General features: G+C 42.6%; 1 protein-coding gene across 2 annotated transcripts in view; it reads left to right on the top strand.

Annotated features, from left to right (window-relative positions):
• GTPBP3 (GTP binding protein 3, mitochondrial) overlaps positions 1-25,211 on the top strand; it is a 92,092-nt gene that overhangs the window by 41,874 nt on the left and 25,007 nt on the right. For both annotated transcript variants that reach the window (XM_068234175.1, XM_068234174.1), the window contains exons 4-7: positions 2,163-2,249; positions 5,051-5,253; positions 13,837-13,909; positions 16,971-17,114. In XM_068234175.1, coding sequence (XP_068090276.1) covers positions 2,163-2,249; positions 5,051-5,253; positions 13,837-13,909; positions 16,971-17,114 — 507 coding nt within the window. The remainder of the gene's footprint in view (positions 1-2,162; positions 2,250-5,050; positions 5,254-13,836; positions 13,910-16,970; positions 17,115-25,211) is intronic.

Consider the following 25,211-nt stretch of genomic DNA (forward strand, 5'->3'; position numbering starts at 1 on the left):
AAGGAGCCCCTGCATTTATTTTGCAGGAGGCATGGTCTTTAAAAGTAGGTGAGGCTGTTTATTTCACTACCCCCTTTTACACTGCCCCTCATTATACTGTCTCCTTATCCTAGTGCTTTTTATTAATGTGCTCATTATTATTCTGATCCCCAATGTAATGCTTATTTTTATAATACCCCCTATTATAGTGTGCTGTATTATAATTCCCCCACGATGGGAGAAAATGTCATGGAACCCCTGCTGAGTACTCAAGAAACCCTGGTTGAGAAAGCCTGATCTAGACTGTCAAAAGACAGGCAAACTAAAACAAGTTGAACTTGAGCTTCCCTAATGCTAGGTACACACGATGCAATTATCTGACAGATGTTCTGTCAGATCCACTATTTCCAACAGATCCGATCTGATTACCGATAGATTTTCCTTTCACTTCTATGAGAAATTGATCGGAAATCAGAGTGGAAATATTGGAGCTAGTCAATCTGACAGTAAATCTGTCAGAAATTTGCATCGTGTGTACCTAGCATAAGAAAGAGTTTGTGACAGTGCAGTGGTATCACAGTCAAGAATTCTCTGGTGGTCCAAAAGATTAACAACACTATATTATAAGTAGAGATGTGGCGAACGGTTCCCGAACCGTTCGCCGGCGAACATCTCTAAATTCATGGGCCTCTTACTACTTCCGGGTCGCAATGACCCGGAGTAGTACGCCTGCGCTGCCCGGCGGAGCGCGTCCTAGATCGCGCTCCCGTTGCCGGGCACTCTCTGCGCATGTGCGTGACGTCATGAGTGACGTCACGCTCATGCGCAGAGAGCGCCCGGCAACAGGAGCGCGATCTAGGACGCGCTCCGCCGGGCAGCGCAGGCGTACTACTCCGGGTCATTGCGACCCGGAAGTAGTAAGAGGCCCAGAGAGGTTCGCCAGGCGAACTGTTCGGCCCAACTCTAATTATAAGTTCTCAAAGCAAACCCTTTTAAAAAGGGTCAACAGGTTTACTTTTCAGTTTACAATTACAGTAGATCTTTAGTAGTGTACTGCCCTGAGCAGCAGCAATTGATCACGGCTGCTATGAGATTGTTGTTTTGTCTCTGACTGCAGATGAGGATGATTTATGGCTAATAACTTTTCTGTGTGCAAGGTAAACTAACATGAAGTGCATTCAGGTTAATAACCGGATGCTGCTTAGTCTGAACTGCACATTACATTATTAAACAAGATGCCACCTTTCACACTAGCTGTTGTTACCAGGGGAAGAATTGTGATTTTCACTTAGTTGACATTACTTTGAGTCAAAGGCACCTAAAAGGGTAACTGTATAGTCAATGCGGACTTGGGAGGTTTTTTTTTTTAATTGTATGTTATACCAAATAGTAACTCTTCTTTAACTTAAGAATCCAGTCTTATGCCATTTATTTAAATCCGATCTCAGCCACACTGTTGAGGTGATGTATTAGTGTTGTTGGTTTTTTCAAAGTAGCACACTTACAGGGGTTCACTAGGCATCACTTTTTGGCTGAACAAGTGTTTATTATTTTTTTTACATTCCTTCTTTACAAAATACATAGTTATAAACCACTGCAAACTCAATTATTTTAAGTATATTCTAGCACTACGTTTTGTTTCTTTGTTCAAATTGCACTGAGAACTTGTTTTTTTTTACAATGTACCTCCCCATAAAGAAGGTTTATAATGCAGTGTGCTGTTGGGGGGAGCGCCATTACTTACCTACAGAAGACTGCTTCTCTAGCCCCCTATCCATGTGGAATGCGCCATGTTCCCCAGGGTGCGTCATCCTCAATTAAAAAGTTTGCCTCTGCAGCAGACTCACGGCTGTCCCAATGTATGCTGCGAGTTGTAGTCTGTAGATGAGAGTATACCTTCCACCAGGACTACATTTCCCGGCATGCATTGCCGCAGCTGGGAGCCCGCTACAGAGGCCGGAGCTTTGATTTGCCAGTCCCTGCAGACACTGCCTGTATTTCTGTACACATTAAGCCTGTCTTGTATCCCCTTTTATACTTCTTACATATGTATTTGCAATATGGTCAGGGAGCATTAATCTTCAAATAGCACATTGTATATCTCAGATGCCCCTGTGTTACATATGGCTTGTTGTCATCATCATGTTTTTTTTGTTTCTAAATTATTATCATTACTTTCCTAGCCCCACGTAGCTTCACAGGAGAAGACTGTTGTGAATATCATGTCCATGGTGGGCCAGCTGTAATTAGCGGTGTGCTACAAGCTTTAGGTATGTTATGCATCAAACTGTATTTTCAGAAGAGAAAATCAACAGTTAAATTTATAGTCATGTATATCTTAGATAAGACATGTATACAAAATATTTTATATAGTGTGGTATCATAAAAAATAGAATTAATTAAAAAAAAAATGGAACGTTAGGGTACCCTTAGTTCTCCAACCAGATGCTTGTCAAGGCATGTGCATGTTCTTGTCTTAGAGAAGGGAGGACATAGAGCATGTAATATGGCCAGGCTAATTCTAGGATATCATAGAAGGCAGCATCCGCAAACTCTAGGGATGGGCATAAGGACATAAACCTAGAGCACAAGTCACTAAGCTTATGTCTTGTCTTTAATTGTGATTCTGGGCTTTTTTTTTTTTACTATTATCACCATGGTGATAAATCATTTTGCATTCACTAAGCAATATACCTCATGCAGTCCTTAAATAAGGACTCTGTCCTTAAAGGGGCACTACGGCGAAAAATAGTACAATTTAAAATATGTGCAAACCTGGACAAATAAGAAGTATGTTTTTTCCAGAGTAAAATGAACCATGAATTACTTTTCCCCTATGTTGCTGTCACTTACAGTAGGTAGTAGAAATCTGACAGAAGCAACGGGTTTTGGACTAATCCATCTCTTCATAGGGGATTCTCAGCAAGGCTTTTATTTTTTTGAAGATATTCCCTAAAAAGGATATAAACAATGATGCTGGCCAGCTTCCCTGCTCCCTACACATTTTTTGGGCAGTTAGACAGAGCAACTTTAATTCACTAAGTGCTTTTGAAAATAAATCCCTGAGAATCCCCCATGAAGAGATGGTCTAGTCCAAAACCTGTCACTTCTGTCCGATTTCTACTACCTACTGTAAGTGACAGCAACATAGGAGAAAAGTAATATATGGCTCAATTTACTTTGGATAAAATGTACTTCTTATTTGTATGTGAATGCAAGTGACAACAACCCTAAAGTGTGTGATGAATTATCACCTGGCCTTGGCTGTCAGTAAATGGAGTGTTATTATAGACTGCATTTTAAAATGGAGGATTCTGATCTGTCTGCTTTATTTTTTAGTATTTTATACAAAGGTGGACTCTGTATATAGAGAAAAACACAGCAGGCATATAGAGAGGGAGGAAGAGAGAGTTGTCAAGCGTATGTATGCATACACACAGACACTAAAATATACACCCACACACATTATTATTATTATGTATTTTATTTATAAAGCACCAACATATTTTGCAACACTGCACAATAGATAAATGGGTTAACATACAAGGTAGAACTTACAATGTCTATGATAACCGTAGTTCACTGTCTTTGGTCAAAATAGACTCTGTTCTAGTCTGCAAGAGGGATGTCAGACAGTGAGGTTGCATAATCAAGCTGGAAACACTGGGGGAGGGCCACGCCAGAGACAGACAGAACACACAGTCGCTATCTGTCCTTCCTTGGCTGCTATACACAGGATCCTCTTGCAGGCTAGCTGTAATCATGTGCTCCTCCCCTCCCTACCTACTGCATATAACTACACAGGTCAAAACTTAAGGACTGGAGTGAAAAGATAACATTCTCGGGGCCATATGCAATTCCCTTTTTCACCTGAGTTTTCTAATAGGAGATAATTTTTCATCTTCAATTTAAAATAACTTTCCAGCACTTTTCAACTTAAAAAGTACCATAAAGTAGGTGAGAAAGTACTATTAAAATTAATTTGAGTATTTTCTTGCTTGCTGGTGGCTTAAAAGAAATTTTATTGCCAAGTTTAAAATTATCACTTAGGAGAAAACTCAGGTAAAAAAGTGAATTGCATATGGGCCTCGCTGTGAAAACTTATCACTACACGTTAATAAAGCAAGCTTCTTTAGTGAATGTGAGATGAAAGACATCTCAGGTTCTATACTTACCTGGGGCTTCCTTAAGCCCCTTGAGGCTGCTCAGTCCCTTGCTGTCTCCCTGGGGGGCTCCTGTCCCCCGCAGTATGAGACGGTAGCCTGGCTGAGTTGTGCATACGTCGCCCGGGCCACGTGCGCTCCCTTCGCCAGAAGCATACTGCGCGAGTGCAGAATGCTCCCAGCCGCAGGAGCGCGACTGGGCCATGCATGAGCTATGCAGCACGACTAGGCCAGGCATTTGGGCTGTATTGCGGGGGACAGGAGCTACGCCGGGGAGATGGCAAGGGACTGAGGGGCCTCAAGCAGGCTTAAGTAAGCCCCAGGTCAGTATGGTACTTGATGTATTTAATCTCAGTTACACTTTAAAATATCGATCAATATGTCGTAATAAGGTTTCAGTTTCCTTATTATCACCGGAATGATCTTTATGAATTGTGGCCAAACTTTTTGATTGTCTGCCATTTATGTAGTGGTGGCAAATCATTATTTGTGTGTTTCCCAACATCTGTCCCACCTGAGTCTGCCTATTAAAAACATAATGTACTAGTTTCGAAAGACACTTTTCTCTGTCCTATTACCTACTACATCCAGGGCTTTCTGTAATTACATAGTTTTCCTAATGGTCATTTCTCTTATTCAATATTTCATCACCAGTTTTCACAGAATATTTGTGAATTTTGTAGAATAATTACATTAGTGCTTTTTCACTACTTTTCCTACTCATCTCTAGCAAACAAAACCGTTTCACAGCTTTTAAATATGGAGATACGTCTGTGTACAAGTGAACCTAACAAAATGGTGCAATTTAAAACAAAACAACAAAACAAAACCCTTCTTTATAAATATTACCATAAGGGTATCCTATTAAAATTAAAATATCTAAAATGAAATATGTATTATTTTTTTAGGACATCTAAGCACACTTCGCCCAGCAGAACCGGGGGAATTTACAAAGAGAGCCTTTCAAAATGAAAAGCTGGATCTAACTGAAGTGGAAGGACTAGGAGACCTTATCCATGCAGAGACTGAGGTTCAAAGGCGTCAAGCTTTACGCCAAATGGCTGGAGAGCTTGGACAGTTATATCACAGATGGAGTCATAGATTAATCCGGGTAAGTAATAACATTCTGTCCCTTTGAGTTCCAAGGCTTTGTATGTCATTGTTGAAATGGAACTGGCACAAATTTAAAAACTGACCTGTGTACAAAAAATGTTATCTTTTCTTTCCCAGAACGTCATTTCGGACAGCACCCCTGGATGAGACTGGTCTCCCTCCCCACTGTGGACAGGAAACTGTTAAAAGAAGAATTTGCATAAGCAATAGGCAGCCACATATAAGATACTACACCTGCCACAGTACCTCAGTTTAGTTTCCTGTCCCGGACGGGATGCATGGGAGAGGTCTCCAGGAGTGCTATCCATGTCAGGCGGCAGGGGCAGCGTTTTCCAGGGCTCCAAGCAGCACTGTTCAGTGAACAGTCAGGAGCCCTGCAGCGTGGAGGAGGCTTCTCCATCGGAGGCAGCAACTTTATGCGCGCATGTGCGTGCATTGGAGAGAGTTCACTTCCGGTTGAACCGGAGGTAGTCACGCGCTGGCGTCCCGCGTGATCTGAAGTCTGAGCCGGGCGGCAGGGGCCGCGGCGGTGATTAGGAATCAGCATACAGCTGATTCCTTAAGGTAAGAAGCTGATTAAGCATATGCTTAGCCGGCAGGGGCCGCTTGCATAATTGGATCAGCTGCATCAAATCAGCAGCACAGGTATAAGTTTGTAGAGTCCATGATGCACTCTGGTTTGTGACTGAGATCATGGAGGACGCCTCTGGGTCAGCTCCTGCACAATCTGCTGAATCTGCCCAGGATCCCTCTCTGGCAAGTAGATGTGATTATGTTTCTTCTGCTTGCCTGGATGTATGTTATGTATAGAGGGATTTGTCTAATAGCTGGCTATCGTTTATTATGTTTTATACCCCATAAGACATAAGACTGAGAAGGTTGAAAAGTCTGAAAGATCTTCTACTCAGTCCAGTCAGCATGGATTGGCAACTCTGAATGGAAATTGTGCCAGTATTGTACAGAGAAGGTCCACAGCAATAGGAAATTAAAGATTCTGCTATTGCTTCTACCGCCTCAGCTGCTTCAGATGGGCCTGGGACTAGTACTGCTATGGCTTATCTACCTGTTATAGCTAATCCATCATCTCCTATGTTGTCTGCACCTCTAACTATGCCTCCTGCTTCCAAGAGACATGGGCCTCTATTTATTAAGCATTCCTGCATGCGGTAATGCTCAAAACAGCTGACTTTACCCACCATTTAGTAAAGTGTGCATTCATAAAACCTGTGTCCGCATGAAAATTTATAATTCCTGAGCAGGTGCCAGAAATTAACACCTTGTGCGGAGATTATCACAACACAGGTCACTGAAGGTTAATTAATAAGAATTAAAGCAGGCAAATGTGGGCAGGGAATACCCAGGCTGTGTTTTTAACCCCTTGGATACCTGTTTTCAGATAATTTTCACATCAGAAAGCCTGCATGTGTAACATTCTTGAAGTTCTTCTAAGCTGCAGCAATTAAATAGATTGTTTAAAAGAACTTGACTCGTTAAACTAATGGAAACTGCAGCAGCAATTTCCATTAGTGCAATCTGATTGCGATGCGATTTGGACAAAGCACAATCGTCTTCCTCCTGCATTGTATGCAATTGAGCTGTACTATAAGTATAGTAGCGCAATCGCATAGTGGAAATTGAAGTGCGATTGGGATCGCAAATGCGGTTGCGATCGCATTTCATAGTAGAAAAAAGCCCTAACCGCAATGTTTTTTTCCTGAATTAATGAAAGACTTACTAATAGGTATTAAGTCTGAGCAGAAATCTTTGACGCCTTTGGTCAAATGTATGAGAGTTTGGCGGATCCTCATTCTCGGCTTATTCCAGTCCATTCTACTCTTAAGATTAGGATTAAGGAGTGGGATAATCTAGGAAAAGTTTTGAAGTTAGATCCATATTTTTCAAGGGTATCAAACAAAGCTGACCTACCTTTTTTGAGGATTTCTGGGAAATTTTGAATGATTTCCCTAAAGTTTGGAATGCTTCCAATCATCTAGTGGACGCTTCAGATGATACGGTTAAACTTATGGCCAGAACTACGGCATTAGTCAATTCAGCCAGAAGAGGTGTATGGGTATAAACTTGGAAGGATGACAATTCTTCAAAATCAAGTTATGTGGTGTACCTTGTGAAGGGGGTCTGCTGTTTGAGTCAGTTAGACAACCCTCTAGACAGAACGGCAGACACATATATAAAAAAAAAAAAAAAAAAAAAAAAAAAAAAAAAAAGGTATTCCTGTTAAAGGAATTCTATCGATTCACATATTTTCAATTGACACAGGAATTGTTTGGGAAGTGTTGCTAAGTTCTGGTATATACATTTTAGTAGCAACCTCTTTGTTTACTGTTATCAAAATGCTTTCAAACTTTACTGACAAAACTGACTCTGAGCCATGAGAAGAGGGTAAATTCCCCTCACACTTGATCAGATAACTCTGTGTAACTGTGTGTGACAGAGAGAACAGCTGCAGCTTCTGTGTCCTGTTTCGGACTGAAGTGTCTGTAGAGAGCAGAGGAAATGTAACTAATTGTTACAGCTTTTCATACTGTTTTTTGCTTTCAGAGTTTGTTTGATATTTGCTTCTGTAGTCCGATATGCAACTCTGGCTGTGCATTGAAGTAGACACCCCTTCTGCAATTGATTTGTCCCAATATGGCTAATCCTACCCTCAGTAAATTACAGCTTTTTCCTCTGATATTTAACATGAAAAGTAGGAAAATGTTTACACAGCAACTTAGACATTATTTGTACATTGTCATTTTAGAACACTTGGGTATCGATAGTATTCCTTAAGAAAGGACCTTTTCAAAGTAAACGGTCCTTTCGTCCCTCCTTCTAAGAATAAGTCAGATCCCTAGTCCTCTAGGGCAGGAGATGGGCTCTCTACAAGTCACAGAGGCCTAAGGGCCTGTTCAGACTGCACACGTTTCCAGCTGCGTTTTGGAAACGCGTGCAGAAGGCCAACACGCACGACATCAGACAGTGCATAGAGTGCGCTGTCTGATGTTCACACGGCATGCGTTCCGAACGCATGCTGCACGCAGATTTAGCAAAAACGCGCGGCTGTCCCATTTACTTTTCAGTGATGGGATCAGCCACGCAACGCATGCAAACGCGGATGGCGTGCGTTCGTACGCGTTGCGTTCCGCATGCGTGGCCGTCCGCGTTTGTAATGTAAACCGGCCCTAAGTCCAACTTCACTTTTACCAAGAAGTCAGATAAGCAATGACGCTAGTATTCCAGTGAGATGGAGAATTGCAAATTTCAAAACTTGGCAACTACAGTGCACAAAATATTGGTTATTTAGGCTTCTTTCACAGTGGGACGTTACAGGCGCAGGTTAGAGCAGCTTGTAACGCAGCCCAGCTCACAGTAATGAAAAATCAATGGGCTGTTCACAGTGCCCACGTTGTTACACTCTAACGCTGGACGTTTAAAGAAAGTGCATCATGCTGTGCGTTATACACGGTTTTAGCCGCATTAGACTGTTTGCATATGCTCAATAATGTGTGTTTTTTGTTTTTTCTTGCAGGAGGAGAGTCCGCTGTTGTGGCCAGCCACATGACTAATTAATATGCACTGCAGTGTTAACTTCCTGGAGCGGCCGCTTATTGCCTGGCAGGTGATGCGGAGTTTTCCGATCATGTGCTCTCCACAGTCTTTTGCCGCATGCGCCGTTTTCGTCCGATAGTAAGCGTCAAAAAGTACGCATCACAGACCCATCAGGAGACGCATAACGTGGCTCTAAATAGCATCCAACTTCAAAGCTCACATGCGTTGCGTTGGGGGCACGTTATGTGACCTTAGCGTCGCATCTAACGCAACGTCTTAGTGGGAAAGAGCCTTTAAGGTGTTTTTTTGGAGGGTTACAGAATAGAGTTCAGCCAGCCTCCTTTTAAGAGCTTTTGCATTACTCCCCGTTTGCAGGACCAAATAAAGTTTTCAGCCCTACAATCGAAAGTCCTTTCCCTGTTTAGAAAAAAGGGTAATTCGAGAAAGTACCGAAATGTCAGAGGACAGGGATTCTATTACCCTGTGTTTTGTCTAGTAAAGGAGCTACAGGGAAATTATCAGTTCATACTAAATTTAAAGAGTCTAAACCAGAAGGTAAAATACAGAAAATTCAGGATGGATTTGATCTATTATTCATCTCTTACAGAAGGACGATTTCCAAGCCTTTCTAGACTGAAAAGATGCGTATCTTCAATTACCGATACATCTGGCTTCTCAATAATGCTTAAGGTTTGCCTTCCAGATGGAGGAAGAGGTAAGAATGTATCAGTTTAATGCTTTGCCCTTCGGATTATCCTCAGCTCCAGGGTTGTTTATGAAGGTAATGTCTGGGGTTCTAGCTATACTTAAACAGAGAAAGGTTAACATTTTGGGTTACCTTAAATTTCTGTTTTGGGGGACATCTCCCAATTCGGTAAGAGATCAGATTGTTACGACAATAGTCTTACTACAAGATTTAGGTTGGATCATTGATTGGGAAAAATCTTCCTTAATTAAATCCTACACAGATTATACATTTGTTTGGGCTATTTCATTAGCATATCAGACACAGGGGGAGCAATTCAATTCTATCATGGCTCATTCCACAAGAGGAATTTCGACTTCTTGGGCAGAGAGGGCAGGGACCTCTATAGATCAGATTTGCAGAGCTGCGACCTGGTCAAGTCACAATAAGTTTGTAAAGCACTATCGCCTTAATGTATCTGTCTGCAGGTTTATGCTTCAGAAGGAAAGTTTTGCAAGCTGTGGTCCCACCCTAAGGTTTTATCTCTTGTATATCGTCTCATCCAGGGGTGCTGTCCGAAATGACGTTCTGGGAAAGACCACTTTACTTACGGTAAAGTCTTTTCCGGTAGTCATGAGGACAGCACCCCTGCAACCCGCCCTTATTTGGGTAGGAGAGAGAAATAAGTTTGTGTAAGCATCATTAAATGTCCGTGTCATCTTTTTTATTAACTGAGGTACTGTGGCAGGTGTAGTATCTTATATGTGGCTGCCTATTGCTTATGCAAATTCTTCTTTTAACAGTTTCCTGTCCACAGTGGGGAGGGAGACCAGTCTCATCCAGGGGTGCTGTCCTCATGACTACCGGAAAAGACTTTACCGTAAGTAAAGTGGTCTTTTTCCTTGAGCAAATGTTCTTTATAGATCATGTTCTGCAACGTGAATCTAGTCTTGGCTGCCGTGATAAGTGGGAAAGTTGGTAACTGACCTCTCTTGCTATAGCTGGCTTCTCCATCTTGTCATGCTCTTGAAAATGTGATTCATTCAAAGCCATTATCCTAGTTTACCATAGCTCCTGGAGCTTGATGTGTTGGGATACAGCAGCAACCTTGGTAAAGAAGCTTGTTTGCTTCATTCTATTGTCATCCTTGTCTTCCAGAAGATGGATTCCGATCACAGAGGATGATCATTAGGAAGCATGGTGCTTTTATGGGGAGAAGAAAATCTTAATGCATTAAAATGAAGAGGTTAACAGTAGGATTTCTGGCAGTCATTGATTAATCCTGGTGACACCAAGGGTTCAGATTCAAATACATGATGTCACAAGGATAGGAAATGAGATGATTTCATCTCCAGGACAGCGCCCTAGGAAGATGATTCCTCCACACACTGCTGGACAGGAACAGGTGACATATTTAAAGGAGTACTGTAGGAGGGAAAAAAAAAAAAAGAGTTGAGCTTTCCTGGGGCTTCTAATGGTCCCCTGCAGACATTCTGTGCCCGCGCAGCCACTCACCAATGCTCCAGTCCCCGCCTCCAGCTTACTTATGGAATTTTGAGACTTTAAAGTCGGAAAAACCACTGCGCCTGCGGGGCCGTGTCCTCGCTCCTGCTGACATCACCAGGAGTGTATTGTGCAGGCCGAGTACAGCCTACGCCTGTGCAGTACGCTCCTGGTGATGTCAGCGGGACCGAGGATACAGCCGCGCAGGCGCAGTGGTTTTCCAACTTTAAAATGGGAAATTCCAGAAGTGAACCAGAGGCAGGGACTGGAGCATCAGTGAGAGGATGTGTGGGCACAGGACGTCTGCGGGGGACCATTTGAAGCCCCAGGTAAGTTCAACTTTTTTTTTCTCCCTACAGTAGTCCTTTTAATGTATGCATGAGCAGCAACATAAATAGCTACCATCAGCACTCGCATTCCAAATGTGTGCATTGAGGACGATGCTGGCCAGGTCTGATTCTCCACAATCAGCAGAATGAGGAGGCAGCGAAGGCGCTCCCCTCTGGTTTGGCTCCTGGAAGCTGGTGAGGAGTGGTGCTAAGGCATGTCACGTACACGTCACCTACTAGTTTCGGACCACTGCGAGTCCTTCCTCGGGGTATTAGAAAGTGGTCCGAAACTAGTAGTTGCCTTACCAGCTTTTACCCAGTTTTAAATACAGATTTGTTGCAACTTTTAGCTTGAACATTTTTTATCGACGTCTGGCTGATAAATGTGATATGTGTGACCATCTTCATGTATTGAAATCATAATATGCTAACTGCAAGCTGAAGAAGTTTGCCACTGTTCTGAGAGCTGCCAGGTCACCTTACCAAAGCAACAGGGAAGCAGCCAGAGGAGACAGTGTGGAGTAGATGCTGGGAGAGAGATCAGACCTGGCCGGAACGGCTGACAGCTGCAGTTTTCACACTTGTGGAGAGACCAAGGAGAAGTAACCTGCACACTCAGGGATACAGGATTGCCTGAATCTGCCCATAGGTTAGACCACATGGAGTGGTAGGAACATGATCTGGGTGGCATTAGGTTCCTGGCAGTGACAGTGCATTGGTACTGAGCAGAATTTGCAAAGACAATTTGAGAGCAATCATGATACTTCCCTACTGGCCCAAGAGACCTTACCAAGTCACCATATTAGCAGCAGAACCTGTCAGACTACCTTTTCAACCAGATCGCCTCCTTCAGGGCCCAGCTTATCACCCAGATCTACAAATGCTCCATCTGTCAGCATGGAGGCTGAATTGGGATCACTAAAAAGTAAAGGTTTTTCCAGAAGTGGATTTGAAAGAAAAATGATTCATAGTATTTAGAGAAAAATATGAAAAGGATATGAACTCTTATTCAGCCTTAGAATTTTTAAGAAGTTTTACCATCAGGTTTTCAGTTGGGATTGAGTATCAGAACTTTAAATGTTCATACAGCAACTCTTACAGTTTTATTGCCAAAGAAGTTAGCAGAAGAAGAATACTTTACTCGTTTCTTCAAAGACAGACGTTTAGTTCTGCAAGCTTTGGTAGAACCTCCATTTGAACCCTTAGAAGAACTGTTAGAAAAATATCTAACATTAACAATAGTGTTTCTACTTGCTATCTATTCAGCCGGAAGAATAGGGGAAATGTAGGAATTATCCAGGCTTTACTGTACCATTTCTGAACATGTAATAACTTTAAAGTGTACCTGAGCTCTTGCACAGGACAGACGGAAAACAGAAAGCAATACACCCTGTGTGTTTTTAGAGAAAAGAGCCTGTCTAATTCCCCCTCATCTTCAAGTAATCACAAGTGTAATTTGAACTCTCAGCACAGAAATGTGTCAAAATAAATACTACACCTGGTATTTTCGCTGCTCTGGTGTGCCGTTTTTTGTGTTTGTTTTTTGTTGTTGTTTTTTTACTAAAACTCCATGCAAAACACAGTTCATCAGAAATGCATATTATTTAGTGGGGTGTGTGCAAAATGAAATGACCATTTCTAAAAACTTCTTATGACTAACAAATATAAATAAAAAAAAAAAAAAAAAAACGTTTTTTATATACCCTTACATTGGCAGTTCCTCCCATGTCATCACAGCTCTCTGTGATGCTGTGAGTTTAAAGAACTGGAAAGCAGAGCCAGAAGGGTGCAGACTTTGGCTTGAAAAGACATCAGAGAAGACAGACTCAGCTATAATGATTCCTGAGCAAAGCCAGACTGAATGCTCAGTCTGGGATTTTATCAGGGCTGAAAACAAACAGGCTGAGCAGTGAAGAATAAAACAGAGAGTAGGGTAGGTGTTTTTTCTAATGTTCCCACTGAAATATATGGTAAATACATGAGGGTGCTTCGTCTCTGGTTCACTTTAATTGTATCATTGCACATTAAAACATTGCTATCAAAGGATTACTCCAGCGACAAAAATAAGCTGTTAAAACCTCACAGAACCGACAGGTTTTGGACTAGTCCATCTCCCCATGGGGGATTCTCAAGGTTCTGTTTTCTAAAGCATTTCCTGAACGACAGTTGGTAAGTCTAACTGCCAAAACAGTGTGCAAGTGAGTAGGGAGGCTGGCTGGTCTTGTACTATCTTGTCAGTTAAAGTGCCATTCAGGAAATGGTTTTGAAAACAATGAAACTGCTGAGATTCCCCCATGAGGAGATGAACTAGTCCAAAACATGCCAGTTCTGTCAGATTTTATCTGCTAATTTTTTTTCCTGGTGTGGTCCTTCAAAGCATATAATATCACACTGCACTGAGAGCTTCTTATCTCAACCTTTCTAGCCTCTGCCAAATTTGAAAGTATTCTCTTGAGCTTTGACTTTAATCTACCTGCTTAACAGCCTCTGTCTCTTGTTCTCCTTTTTTGATCAGGCATTGGCTCATACTGAAGCCTTCATAGATTTCAGCGAAGATGACAATGTAGAAGAAGGCATTCTAACTTCAGGTATCCGCTAGAAATCTGTCAACATTATTATATAGAAGGCATAATTACGGTATATATGGTGTGCTTGTCAATATGGCTTTCTGTTGGGCCATACTCTTAATCTAGTAGTCACAGGAAGGCAGCATTTGATGTGATAGAAAATAAGTCTAGCCATGTCTAATGTCATGTCTAATGAGATCAGACCAAACTTCGAACTTAAGCCTCCGAATCCATTATTTAAAGAGAACCCGAGGTGGGTTTGAAGAATATTATCTGCATACAGAGGCTGGATCTGCCTATACAGCCCAGCCTCTGTTGCTATCCCAAACCCCCCTAAGGTCCCCCTGCACTCTTCAATCCCTCATAAATCACAGCCACGCTGCTGACAAACAGCTTGTCAGAGTTGGCTGTGTTTATCTCTAAAGTGTCAGTCTGCTGCTCTCCCCGCCTCCTGCAGAACTCCAGTCCCCGCCTGCATCCCTTCCCTCCCTGCTGATTGGAGTGAAGGGACAGGGGTAGGGACCGGAGCTATGCAGGAGGCGGGGGAGCAGCTGAGACTGACACTACAGATGTAAACACAGCCTCACAGCACGGCTGTGATTTATGAGGGATTGCAGAGTGCAGGGGGACCTTAGGGGGGTTTGGGATAGCAACAGAGGCTGGGCTGTATAGGCAGATCCAGCCTCTGTATGCAGATAACATTCTTTGAACACACCTCGGGTTCTCTTTAAGCCTAGAAGGGAATCACTTTATCCCATAAAGATGGTTTATTCCTTACATTGTATTAACTTTTTTTTTTAACAGGGAAGCAATTTAAAGCTGAATTGCAGACACACATTGGAATAAAAATATATTTGAGTTGCGTTAGCTTACCAAAAGATTTTCGCTATGCTCTACCAGACCTTTTATTGTGTAGCCACATACAAGAGTCATCTTAGGCCCGGTTCACACTTGCGGTTGTCTGCCAAATGGACCGGATGACCTGACCGGATGGAACCGTACGGTTCTGATCCGGATCCGATCCGGATCCGGTCAGGTTGCATCAGGTGTTCATCAGGATGCGATCCGGATCCGTTTGGCAAAAGTTAAGTACAAACCAAATAAAATGTTGGGGTCTGGGAGGTCAGCAGAAGGGGGACCTGTGGAATCAGGCCCTCTGCTGTTTAGCACTCACCTCCACCTCCGACATGCTGCCAACATCTCCAGCTCGTGTAAAGTCACTGCTGCTCCACTCCAAAATGCTTGCCCATGTGTCCCCATCCAAAATCGCCGCAACAATCCGCATAGGAAGTGGGGTAGAACATCCGGATTTTTAGCCAGTGTGTTGTGCGCTCTCCGGTTCTCATTGCTTTGTATTGGCCGGATGGTGCAGTCCGGCTCCGCCCCGGATACGGCTGCCGGAGGAGCCGGACCCAAAAATAGCGCATGTTGGAACGGACGCCGGAGTCCGGATCCGGTCCGGCTCCGGTCCGGCAGAACGGACGCATGTGAACGGACGCATAGGCTTTCATTGCCATGCCGTGCGTCCGTTCCGTCCGTTCTGCAAGCGGTCCGGCTCCAGCACGGCGATTCCGGACGGCCACCGCTAATGTGAACCAGGCCTTAAAGCACACCTGGAGTGAAAAAAAAACATAGAAAATGATTATTTTATGTGTTTTACTAAAGAAAAATAGTACATAGAACAAAGTCTCATATGTTTATGTTCAGCTTAGAGACCACCTCCAGCCAAAAAAAGGTCTGAATGGCAATACATATATGAAGTCTAGGCACTGTGTACCGTTAGATGAACATATAAAGTTTACATCTAGTACATTGTAGTGGATAGAACAGACTCACATTTATATCTGTAAGTAGCATTTCCTTATTCTTCCTGAAGCTGAAAGCATTGTGCCCACCTCTTCAGCCTGGTTAACTCCCCTGCCCCTCCCTTCCCTGCTGTCTGCCTGGATCAAATGACTTCTCTTTTCACAGTGAGAGAAGACACAGGAAAACTCCTGCAGCCTGTCTTATCATGTCTGTCTGCTATAATTCTTATTTCAGATGTCTGTCTGTCTGCCTAGATTAGATCACATGGACATGAGGGGTGGCGTTATATCAATCCCCCAGCATCCTTTGCACCTATGGTTTGGAAAAAAAAAAAGGCCCAGGGTCCAATTTCACACTGGGGGCGGGGATTTCAAGACCATATGTGGAATACAGACCCTGGGGGTGAGAAAGTCACACTTTATCATGTGTAAGTTTATATATCTTGGCAACTTATTAGGTTTAAAACAAACTGTAATCTATAACTTAGGTACTATTTAAAGAGGAACTATAACCAAGGATTGGACTTAATTCCAATCAGTAGCAGATACCCCCTTTACCACAAGAAATCTTTACCTTTCCACAAATAAATCATCAGGAGGTCTGTATGGCTAATATTGTGGTGAAACCCCTCCCACTGTGTGATGTCATCGCCATGGTCATGACAGTTTTCTGTCTGTGAACCTTGTTTCATTGTGGGAAATACCAGTAATGTATGTTTCCAGCTGCCAAGCTAGCATTATCTTCTTCTGTGCATAGAACTCTAAGTAAACGGTAATTCCAAGCAGATCACTTGACCAGACTAATGAGGTCAGAGTGAGATTAAAGATTTTACAATGTGCAAACACTGACCAAATAATCTATAAATTAATATTGTAAAATATAAATATTTGACCCTCTGTTGTCTTGCGATCCTGCTTTTGCAGGATGTGCAATGGTATGCCCCAGTGTGAAAGCCTGAAGGGGTCTGCTTGTAACTGGGTTATTGAGGAAGGGCAGATTAGGAGGGAAATATGCTAAATCTAGTAGAGAGATCATATAGAGGACACCCTGGACACAACAGTGAAAGAGGGTGAAGAGAAAGGGTACCTTACTCAGAAATGGAATGCATATACAATGTAGTAGTGCATGTCCCATGTAATTTTAGGTAATTTCCATTTTGACTTTTACCATGCCTTTCTGGCCCATATGCTAATTACTTTCAAATGCTTTGCTTTTTAAGCCTACATGATTATATTTATTCAAATTGTTTCACACTGTAATTTATTTACCTTGTCAGTTGATGAAGAGATTGATAAACTTCAGAAAGAGCTAGAGGATCACCTCAGGGATGATCGCCGAGGAGAGAGACTGAGATATGGTGTACAGGTGGTTCTGGCGGGAGTTACAAATGCAGGAAAGAGCAGTCTCCTTAATGCAATAAGTAAGTATTGTAATTGGGAGGTACTGTATCTATGTTCTTTTTTATGTACCTTTCTGCATCAAAATATATATATCCATAAAGATTTGCTTTGAATAGGAAAAAGGCATGTATTGGACAATATCCTGCTTGTGTGAAGTCCAGGCAGCTTAATAGCCATTACAACCAGTGGTAATCCAGCGCTAGGTTAACGCTTCAGTTCTCTCCATGCATGGAACTGCAGTACACAACATGCCCACCCAGGGACGGATCAAGACCAAGTTGCGCCTGGGGCAAGGTCAGGTTTTGGCGCCTAAAGGTCAGGTTTTAGCGCCTAAACTGCCATTCATTTTGCCGCCTTTTTAAGAACTCAACAAACTGCGCCTGGGGCAAGATACCCACTTGCCCCCCCTCCTAGATCCGCCCCTGTGCCCACCACTGAACCAATAACTACTTGTCAGAACATAAAGGACCCACATTATTGAGGTCTAATGGGGTTTTTCATTATAGGTTTTTAGTATATACATATCTCAGGTTGGCTTTCCTCCATTGTTCTTTCCATCCCGGTAGGTATAAACAAAGGAATATCATGTGCTCCCCTCCTTGGTAGAGCCTCAGACAGACTCTCCTAGACTTCACAGACCCCTGCGTCCTCTATAGCAGTGTTTCTCAACAACATTTTGGTATGCATTCTTTTCGAAAGCACATGTTCACCAATTACCCTTGATATTGGTATATAGTCATTGTTTTTAAACCGTTTTCAGTAATTTACTATTGCTTTTAACTAGCTAAAATACTAATTTGGGGTTGTGGTTTATATAGAATAATTTTCTAAAGCTATACATTTGTTATACTTGATTAACTACATCAAGCCCAACTACGCCCTGGACCCATCAGTAGTACCCCTGGAGTTCGCATATTACTGCTTGAGAACCTAGGCTCTATAGAAATCTTTCCACTCCCAATGTTCCTGAGAAAAAAGGGATCAAGGTACACATAGCCTAACTTTATGCACCTTTTAGCCACCTCAAACGTAGACCAGTCACCTCTATAGTTGCCGTTACATCACATAACAGCTCACAAAGCTCAAATAATTTATCCCATCTTGGCAGACACCGCCATGACCAAAAGTCTAGTAACTGGCTCCCCTCTCTCTCACCAGCCGTTCGCCTTTTTCGCATGCCATCTTATTACAGGACAGCAATATTCGCTTAACATCCACAGATCTTTGCTTGGGGATGAAACCTTACAATTAGAATCTAATTCTATCGAGTCATTGCTGGTAATAGAGTGCTTAGCAAAGCCCATTTTGACCATTTACAGTAGCTAGAAAAAAGTATGTGAACTCTTTGGAATTGTATGGATTTCTGCACAAATTGGTCATTGTAACATCTGCAACTATGGCGGCTGCGGACACGCAGGATATACCCGCAGCCGCCTTTGTTCCCTGTTCTCAGGCCTCATCCGTTCCGTCGGTGTCTAGCACGCCGGGAACGGTACTGTCTCATGCTCATAGGGTCGCTGTATCGCGCGGGCGCGCGCGGAGACAGGACCTTTATACTGGAAGAAGGCGCGTCAGCTGACCTGCCGGTCGGCTGACGTCAGAGGTGACTCACGCCGCTCGGATTGTCTGATTGGTAAGGTTCGTGGCGCTGGGCTCTCCTCGGCTTCTTAAGCCTTCACTGGTCATTTGCAACTTGTCTGCAGTTGTGAATACACTCGTGTTAGCGCTCAGACCTTAGACTAGTAACCGGTGTGCTTTGATCTGGGAGGAAACCAGGGATTTCACACAAGACTAGGACTATTGTATATTGTATTGCTGATTACCTGTGTATGATTCTGGCTATACTCTGACCTTGCTATTGCTCATCGATTCTGTACTTCTGCCTATCTGACCTTAGTTGCTGAACCTCTGCCTGATAACTCACTATTCTTCTGCCTCACGTTTCTGTACTGTGTTCGCCTCTCAGTTGCCAAACCTTGCCTGTCTGACCTCTCTACTCATCAGCGGGCCCTTGCCACTGGTGAGGTGCTCTTTTGATTAAATACCCACCAGCTCCTCTGATGAGGTTTAGTTTAAGTTATACACCTCCTGTGACTGATAGTACCTTACCATCTCCTCTGGTAAGGTCTAGTTAAACTATTCAGTCTCTTGTGCTGATAGTACATTACCAGCTCCCCTGGTAAGGTTTAGCCAAACTTTGTTGTCACTCCTGTTATTAGTACTTTACCAGCTCCTCTGGTAAAGACCTATTATTTATACTACTGTTGTTGCAGCTAGTACCCACCAGCTCCCCTGGTGAGGGCTAGCACTGTTATTGCAGCTAGTACCCACCAGCTCCCCTGGTGAGGGCTAGCACTGTTTTGTAGCTAGTACCCACCAGCTCCCCTGGTGAGGTCTAGCACTGTTGTTTCAGATAGTACTCACCAGCTTCTCTGGTGAGATCTATCTATTTAATCGACTGTTGCACCAAACACTTTACACCTCTGTTTCTCAGCCGTCTATACTTGCATTATTGGTGATACTGCAGATCACCACCTAATCTGGTATAGAGTCTGTATTATTGGTGATTCTGCAGATCACACAATAATCAGACGTCTTTGTGCTACACCAATTGTTAGTCATTAAATGTGATCTGATCTTCATCTAAGTCACAACAATAGACAATCACAGTCTGCTTAAACTAATACCACACAGATAGTTAAATGTTTCCATGTTTTTATTGAACACACCATGTAAACATTCACAGTGCATTTTGAAAAAAATATGTGAACCCTTGGATTTGCTAACTGGTTTAATCTCCATTGGCAGCAATAACTTCAACCAAATGTTTTCCGTAGTTGCAGATCAGATGTGCACAACTGTCAAGAGTAATTTTTGACTATTCCTCTTTACAGAACTGTTTCAGTTCAGCAATATTCTTGGGATGTCTGGTGTAAATCACTTTCTTGAGGTCATGCCACAGCATCTCAATCGGGTTGAGGTCAGGACTCTGACTAGGCCTCTCCAGAAGGCGTATTTTCTTCTGTTTAAGCCATTCCGTTGTTGATTTACTTCTATACTTTGGGTCGTTGTCCTGTTGCAACACCCATCTTCTGCTGAGCTTCAGCTGGTGGACAGATGGCTTTAAGTTCTCCTGCAAAATGTCTTGATAAATGTTGGCATTATTTTTTCCTTCGATGATGGCAATCCGTCCTGGCTCTGACACAGCGAAGCAGCCCCAAACCATGATGCCCCCACCACCATACTTCACAGATGGGATGAGGTTTTGAGTTTGGTGAGCTGTGCCTCTATTTCTCCACACATGGTTTAATCTGTCCACAAAAGATTTCGCCAGTACTGCTGTGGAACATCCAGGTGCTCTTTTGTTTTTTTGTTTTTGGACAGCAGTGGCTTCCTCTGTGGTATCCTCCCCTGAACTCCATTCTTGTTTAGTGTTTTACATACTGTAGATTCTCTAATATGTATGTTAGCATATGCCAGTTGCCAGAAATTATTGTAAGTCTTTAGCTGACAGTCCTAGAATCCTAATTCTACTTCACCTCATTGAACATTCTGTGCTCTTGCAGTCATCTTTACAGTACAACCACTCCTAGGGAGAGTAGCAGCAGTGCTGAACTTTTTCCATGTATAGCCAAATTGTCTTACTGTGGACTGATGAACTACAAGGCTTTTGGAGATACTGTTATAACCCTTTACAGCTTTATGTAAGTCAACAATTCTTAATTGTAGGTATTCTGAGAGCTCTTTTGTGCAAGGCATCATTCACATCCGGCAATGCTTCTTGAGAAAAGCAAACCCAAAACTTGTGTGTGTGTGTGTGTGTGTGTGTGTGTGTGTGTGTGTGTGTGTGTGTGTGTGTTTTTTTTAGGGCAGGGCAGTTGTAACAAACACCTTCAATCTTACCTCATTGATTGGACTCCAGCTTGCTCACACCTCACTCCAATTAGCTCTTGGAGATTCCATTGGTCTAGGGCAGTGATGGCGAACCTTTTAGAGACTGAGCCCAAGCCGCGATCCAAAATCCACATATTTATCTGGAAGTGCCAACACGGCAATTTATACTGAATACTGCTATTTTAGTTAAAGAAAAATAACTCGTACATTAAAGGCCACTCTACATTTAAAATGCTGCAATCAGCCCCACGTGTGAAATGCAGAAATTTCTCTCATATATAAATAAATAATAATATTAAAAATTGTACAAGTGGCTTCAGGAAAATAAATGAGTAGCTGGATTCTCAGACAAAATAAATGACATTGCACTCTGTGTGCTTGCATAATAAATAGTTTGTTTGTGCAGATGAGGGCCAAACATGGGCCATGCATGAGTCACAAGTGCAGTGCATACTGTATGTCTGTAGCAGAATACATGTGTGAATGAAGTGCACCTTGTGCACCACTCATACATGTGAGCACAGAGAAATGAATGGATTGCAGGATACTGAATGCTTGTATGCAGAGAATTCCAGCAGTGTAGCCATAAACTTCCATAACGTAAAGCCAAAATCTGGCCGTGCAGCAAGTTTCTGGGAGAGGGAGGAGGGGGCACCTACCAGGGGAGAAGCCTCAGCCCAGCTGCAGTCCTTCTACCGCCTGTCTTTCATCTTGGCACCTCTTTAATGGTTCTTGTGTGGGGGATTTACAGCACAGACAATGAGTCGGCTTACAAGAAAAGGGCTCTGGCTTACAAGGCAGCGACAGACATCGCTCAGGCTCAGCTGACAGCTCTGTCTGTTTAGTGAAGGGGAACAGGAGCATTCCACACACTCACGGGGCTGTTCAAATAGCGTGTCACCCTCACTTAGTCCACTGTGGAGGATGGGGGCGGTGCTTCAGCGAGTATCTGTCTCCTCTGCTCCAGATGGAACTATAAGTTAATTGTCGGGAGGGAAAGGAGGAATCCATACGCAGTGTAAGGGGGCAGGTGAAAATAATCCTCTTTCACCTGCCCGTCCCTATGCGCTGTAAAGGATTTGATGTTTCCGGAGGTGAGGAGGAGTAAGAGAGCAATTATTTATTTTAATAAAGAAAAAAAAATGAAAAAAACTTAACATTTTCAGTCAAGAGGTGGTGGTGGCCAGCAGCGCACATGCCCACAGAGAGGTGCTCGAGTGCCACCTCTGGCACGCGTGCCATTAGTTCGCCACCACTGGTCTAGGGGTTCACATACTTTTTCCACCTGCACTGTGAATGTTTACAAGGTGTGTTCAATAAAAACATGGAAATATTTAATTATTTGTGTGATATTAGTTTAAGTAGACTGTGATTGTCTATTGCTGTGACTTAAATCAAGATCAGATCACTTTTTTTAAAAAAACTATTTTTTATTGGGGTACAGAAATGGAAACAAAACGAGATTGCAATTTATACAAAATGTCACACACATTGTGACCTAAAAGAAGACAGGCCCCAAAGTTTCATAAATTTTCTGTGAAGAGTTTTAAACCACATAGATGTGCACTTGCTGCCACCCAAATAATTATCCAGTGGTATACAATTGTACATGAATAACATCAAAGATTATCCCAAAAATACAATAGTCAATCGTAAAGATATTGTAGGTCTCCGGTCCGATCTGATTACATTTTATGACCAATTTGTGCAGCAACCCATAGAATTCCAAAGGGTTCACATACTTTTTCTTGCTACTGTACTTGTCTGCTGGCCAGCTTTGGCAATAACTAACAAAATCTGGGCCCAATGGACTTTGGATCTGGGGACATAGGTAACGAGGATTGGGAGGAGGTTGTGGGTGGAGAAGTGGAGAGACTGATCTCTTTCAAAGATAGGCTTGTCCAGTTGAAATTCTTCACAGACCCCCCTACAGACTACAGACCACAAATTAATAATTCTCATTCTGATAAATGTACAAGATGTAGGGTAGATATAGGTACTTGTCTACTCATGTTCTGGGCGTATGGGGCTTTAGCTCAATTCTGAGATCAGATTGAAAGGGTGTTATCTTGGCTGCTGGATAGCCCAATTTAATCCAGAAACTAAACTAGCTTTGTTGAGGCCCTTTGGGTGAGAAAATCTTAATAATGTAGATATAAGAAGACTGATAGTTACATTACGGCATATGGCAAAAACTTTGTACTGCTCCTCTGGAATCAAACAGAGGTGCCCACTAAAAAGGAATGGATAAAAATAGTATACAAATCCCTCCCACTATATAAACTTATATACAAAAGTAAAATTGTCCTGCGAAATTTGACAAGATATGGTCGAGATGGTATGACCAGATGTCACTGTATACAGCATTATAAATGGTGTGGTAACAGCAAGTATTGAAACTGTGGATTGGGTAGGCTATCCTTGCCTAATCTGTTGCTGTATTAACCCCGGGAACTCCTCTAGTGGGATATATACCCTTGTTACACGGGTTGGGCCTGTTGCTTTCCCTCTAATGATTCAGCAATTCTAAGTGTGAATAAAACTGAAGCCTGTACTATGCAAAGATACGATCAAGCTGCTATACTATAATTGAGAAATGAGATGCTCTTGTGCTGTTGACAGTGTACTCCCCAAATAGTGAACAACATCGTAGCCTATGTTTAACACGTTGGTAATTGTCCAAATACTTACAATAGGACATGTAAAAGAACATCTCCCTCTCCCCTTTTTCTCTTTCTCATTCTCTTGACTGGACCAAGAATCGCATGTCATTGTTTACAAAATCCAATAAAAATGCGCCTGTTAAAAATAATAGTGTTTCAATTCACAATATCTTGCAATTCCTCTAGCCAGGGAGCAGACATATTAGAATTGTTGAACTTTCTCTCTGGCCCTTGTGTTTACTCGCCCTCTCAGGAATCGCATGCCATTTACAATCGCACAGCTGTTTGCTTTTCCCGCACGATAGGCACAAATTCAATACATTGTGCCGAAATCCAAAAAATTATGGTTGAATTTGATGGACAGATGTCTTTTATTTTTTTTTTGTTTTTGTTTTTTTTTTCCAGCCAAATTATGTAGCTATGCAGACAAACACGGAAAGTTGCTTGTAGTAAATGTGAAAACAGACCGTCGTAAACCCAGAAAACAACTGGGGAATTGTGCAGACAAGTGTGCTGTGTTATCAATTACAGTGGCTTTGCTTTTTTTTGTCTACAAATTGTGATCATCCTGTTTTTGCCTTTTCCAAAGAGATTAATTTGACTACAAAGTGCCTTCTAGTAGTCCTGTGACTGCTACCAAATCAAAGTATGGGATTCAACAGATTTTATTAGTTGTTTCCTAGAAAGACACCTGCTGTTTTATAGGTTATGAGGCCACATAGTTTCCCCAGTAATGTGGAAACCTCATCCTTTAATTTTACAGCCTGAGGACACGGCCTCCTTGTGTGTATAATGAAACCTATTTCCCTGCAATTCAAAAAGCATGATGGGCAAGCATCTGGGATCCATTATTGTATTGTATGGTCTCGTCTACATAAAAATGTATTAACACTAATACTACCTAATGGCTAATTCAGAATCAGAATCAGATTTATTTCGCTAAGTGGGATGGATGCTGCATTGGCATTGGACATAGCACATTACATAAAATGGGAAACAATCATAATGCAAAAAGTAAAAACACATACTGGTCTTCATTGTTCTGTTCCAATTATGGACATTATAAATGGAGAATATTAAGGTTCCAAGGTAAAATTAACTATATATATGTATATTTTTTTTTTTTATGTTGCTGTCACTTAGAATAGATTGGAAAAATATGACAGGTTGTAGACTGCTCCATGTCCTCATGGGGGATTTGCTGGATTTTCTTTATCTTCAGAAGCACTTATTGAATGGCAGTTGTTCAATCCAACTACCAACTACTACAACTAATAGTGTGCAAGCGAGTAGTGGGGCGGCTGGCTGACATTTTTGTATAGATCCTTTCCAGAGAGTGCTTTTGTAAATAATACATACAGGCCCGCCATCAGGGGGGGACATCCGTGACTCCCGTCACGGGCCCGGGCCTGCAGGGGGGCCTCATCCCCGCCGCGGCCCTAGCGGGTGCCGCCTGACCGCCGCTCAACCTCCACTGGCCGCTGCTCCATCCCTCTAGCCGCCGCCTCCCCCGCCGTGTCAGACCCCGATCAGGCGGCGACAATAGTGCGGGCGCTAGGA

Source organism: Hyperolius riggenbachi, chromosome 1 (assembly GCF_040937935.1).
Source record: "Hyperolius riggenbachi isolate aHypRig1 chromosome 1, aHypRig1.pri, whole genome shotgun sequence".
Classification (NCBI taxonomy): domain Eukaryota; kingdom Metazoa; phylum Chordata; class Amphibia; order Anura; family Hyperoliidae; genus Hyperolius; species Hyperolius riggenbachi.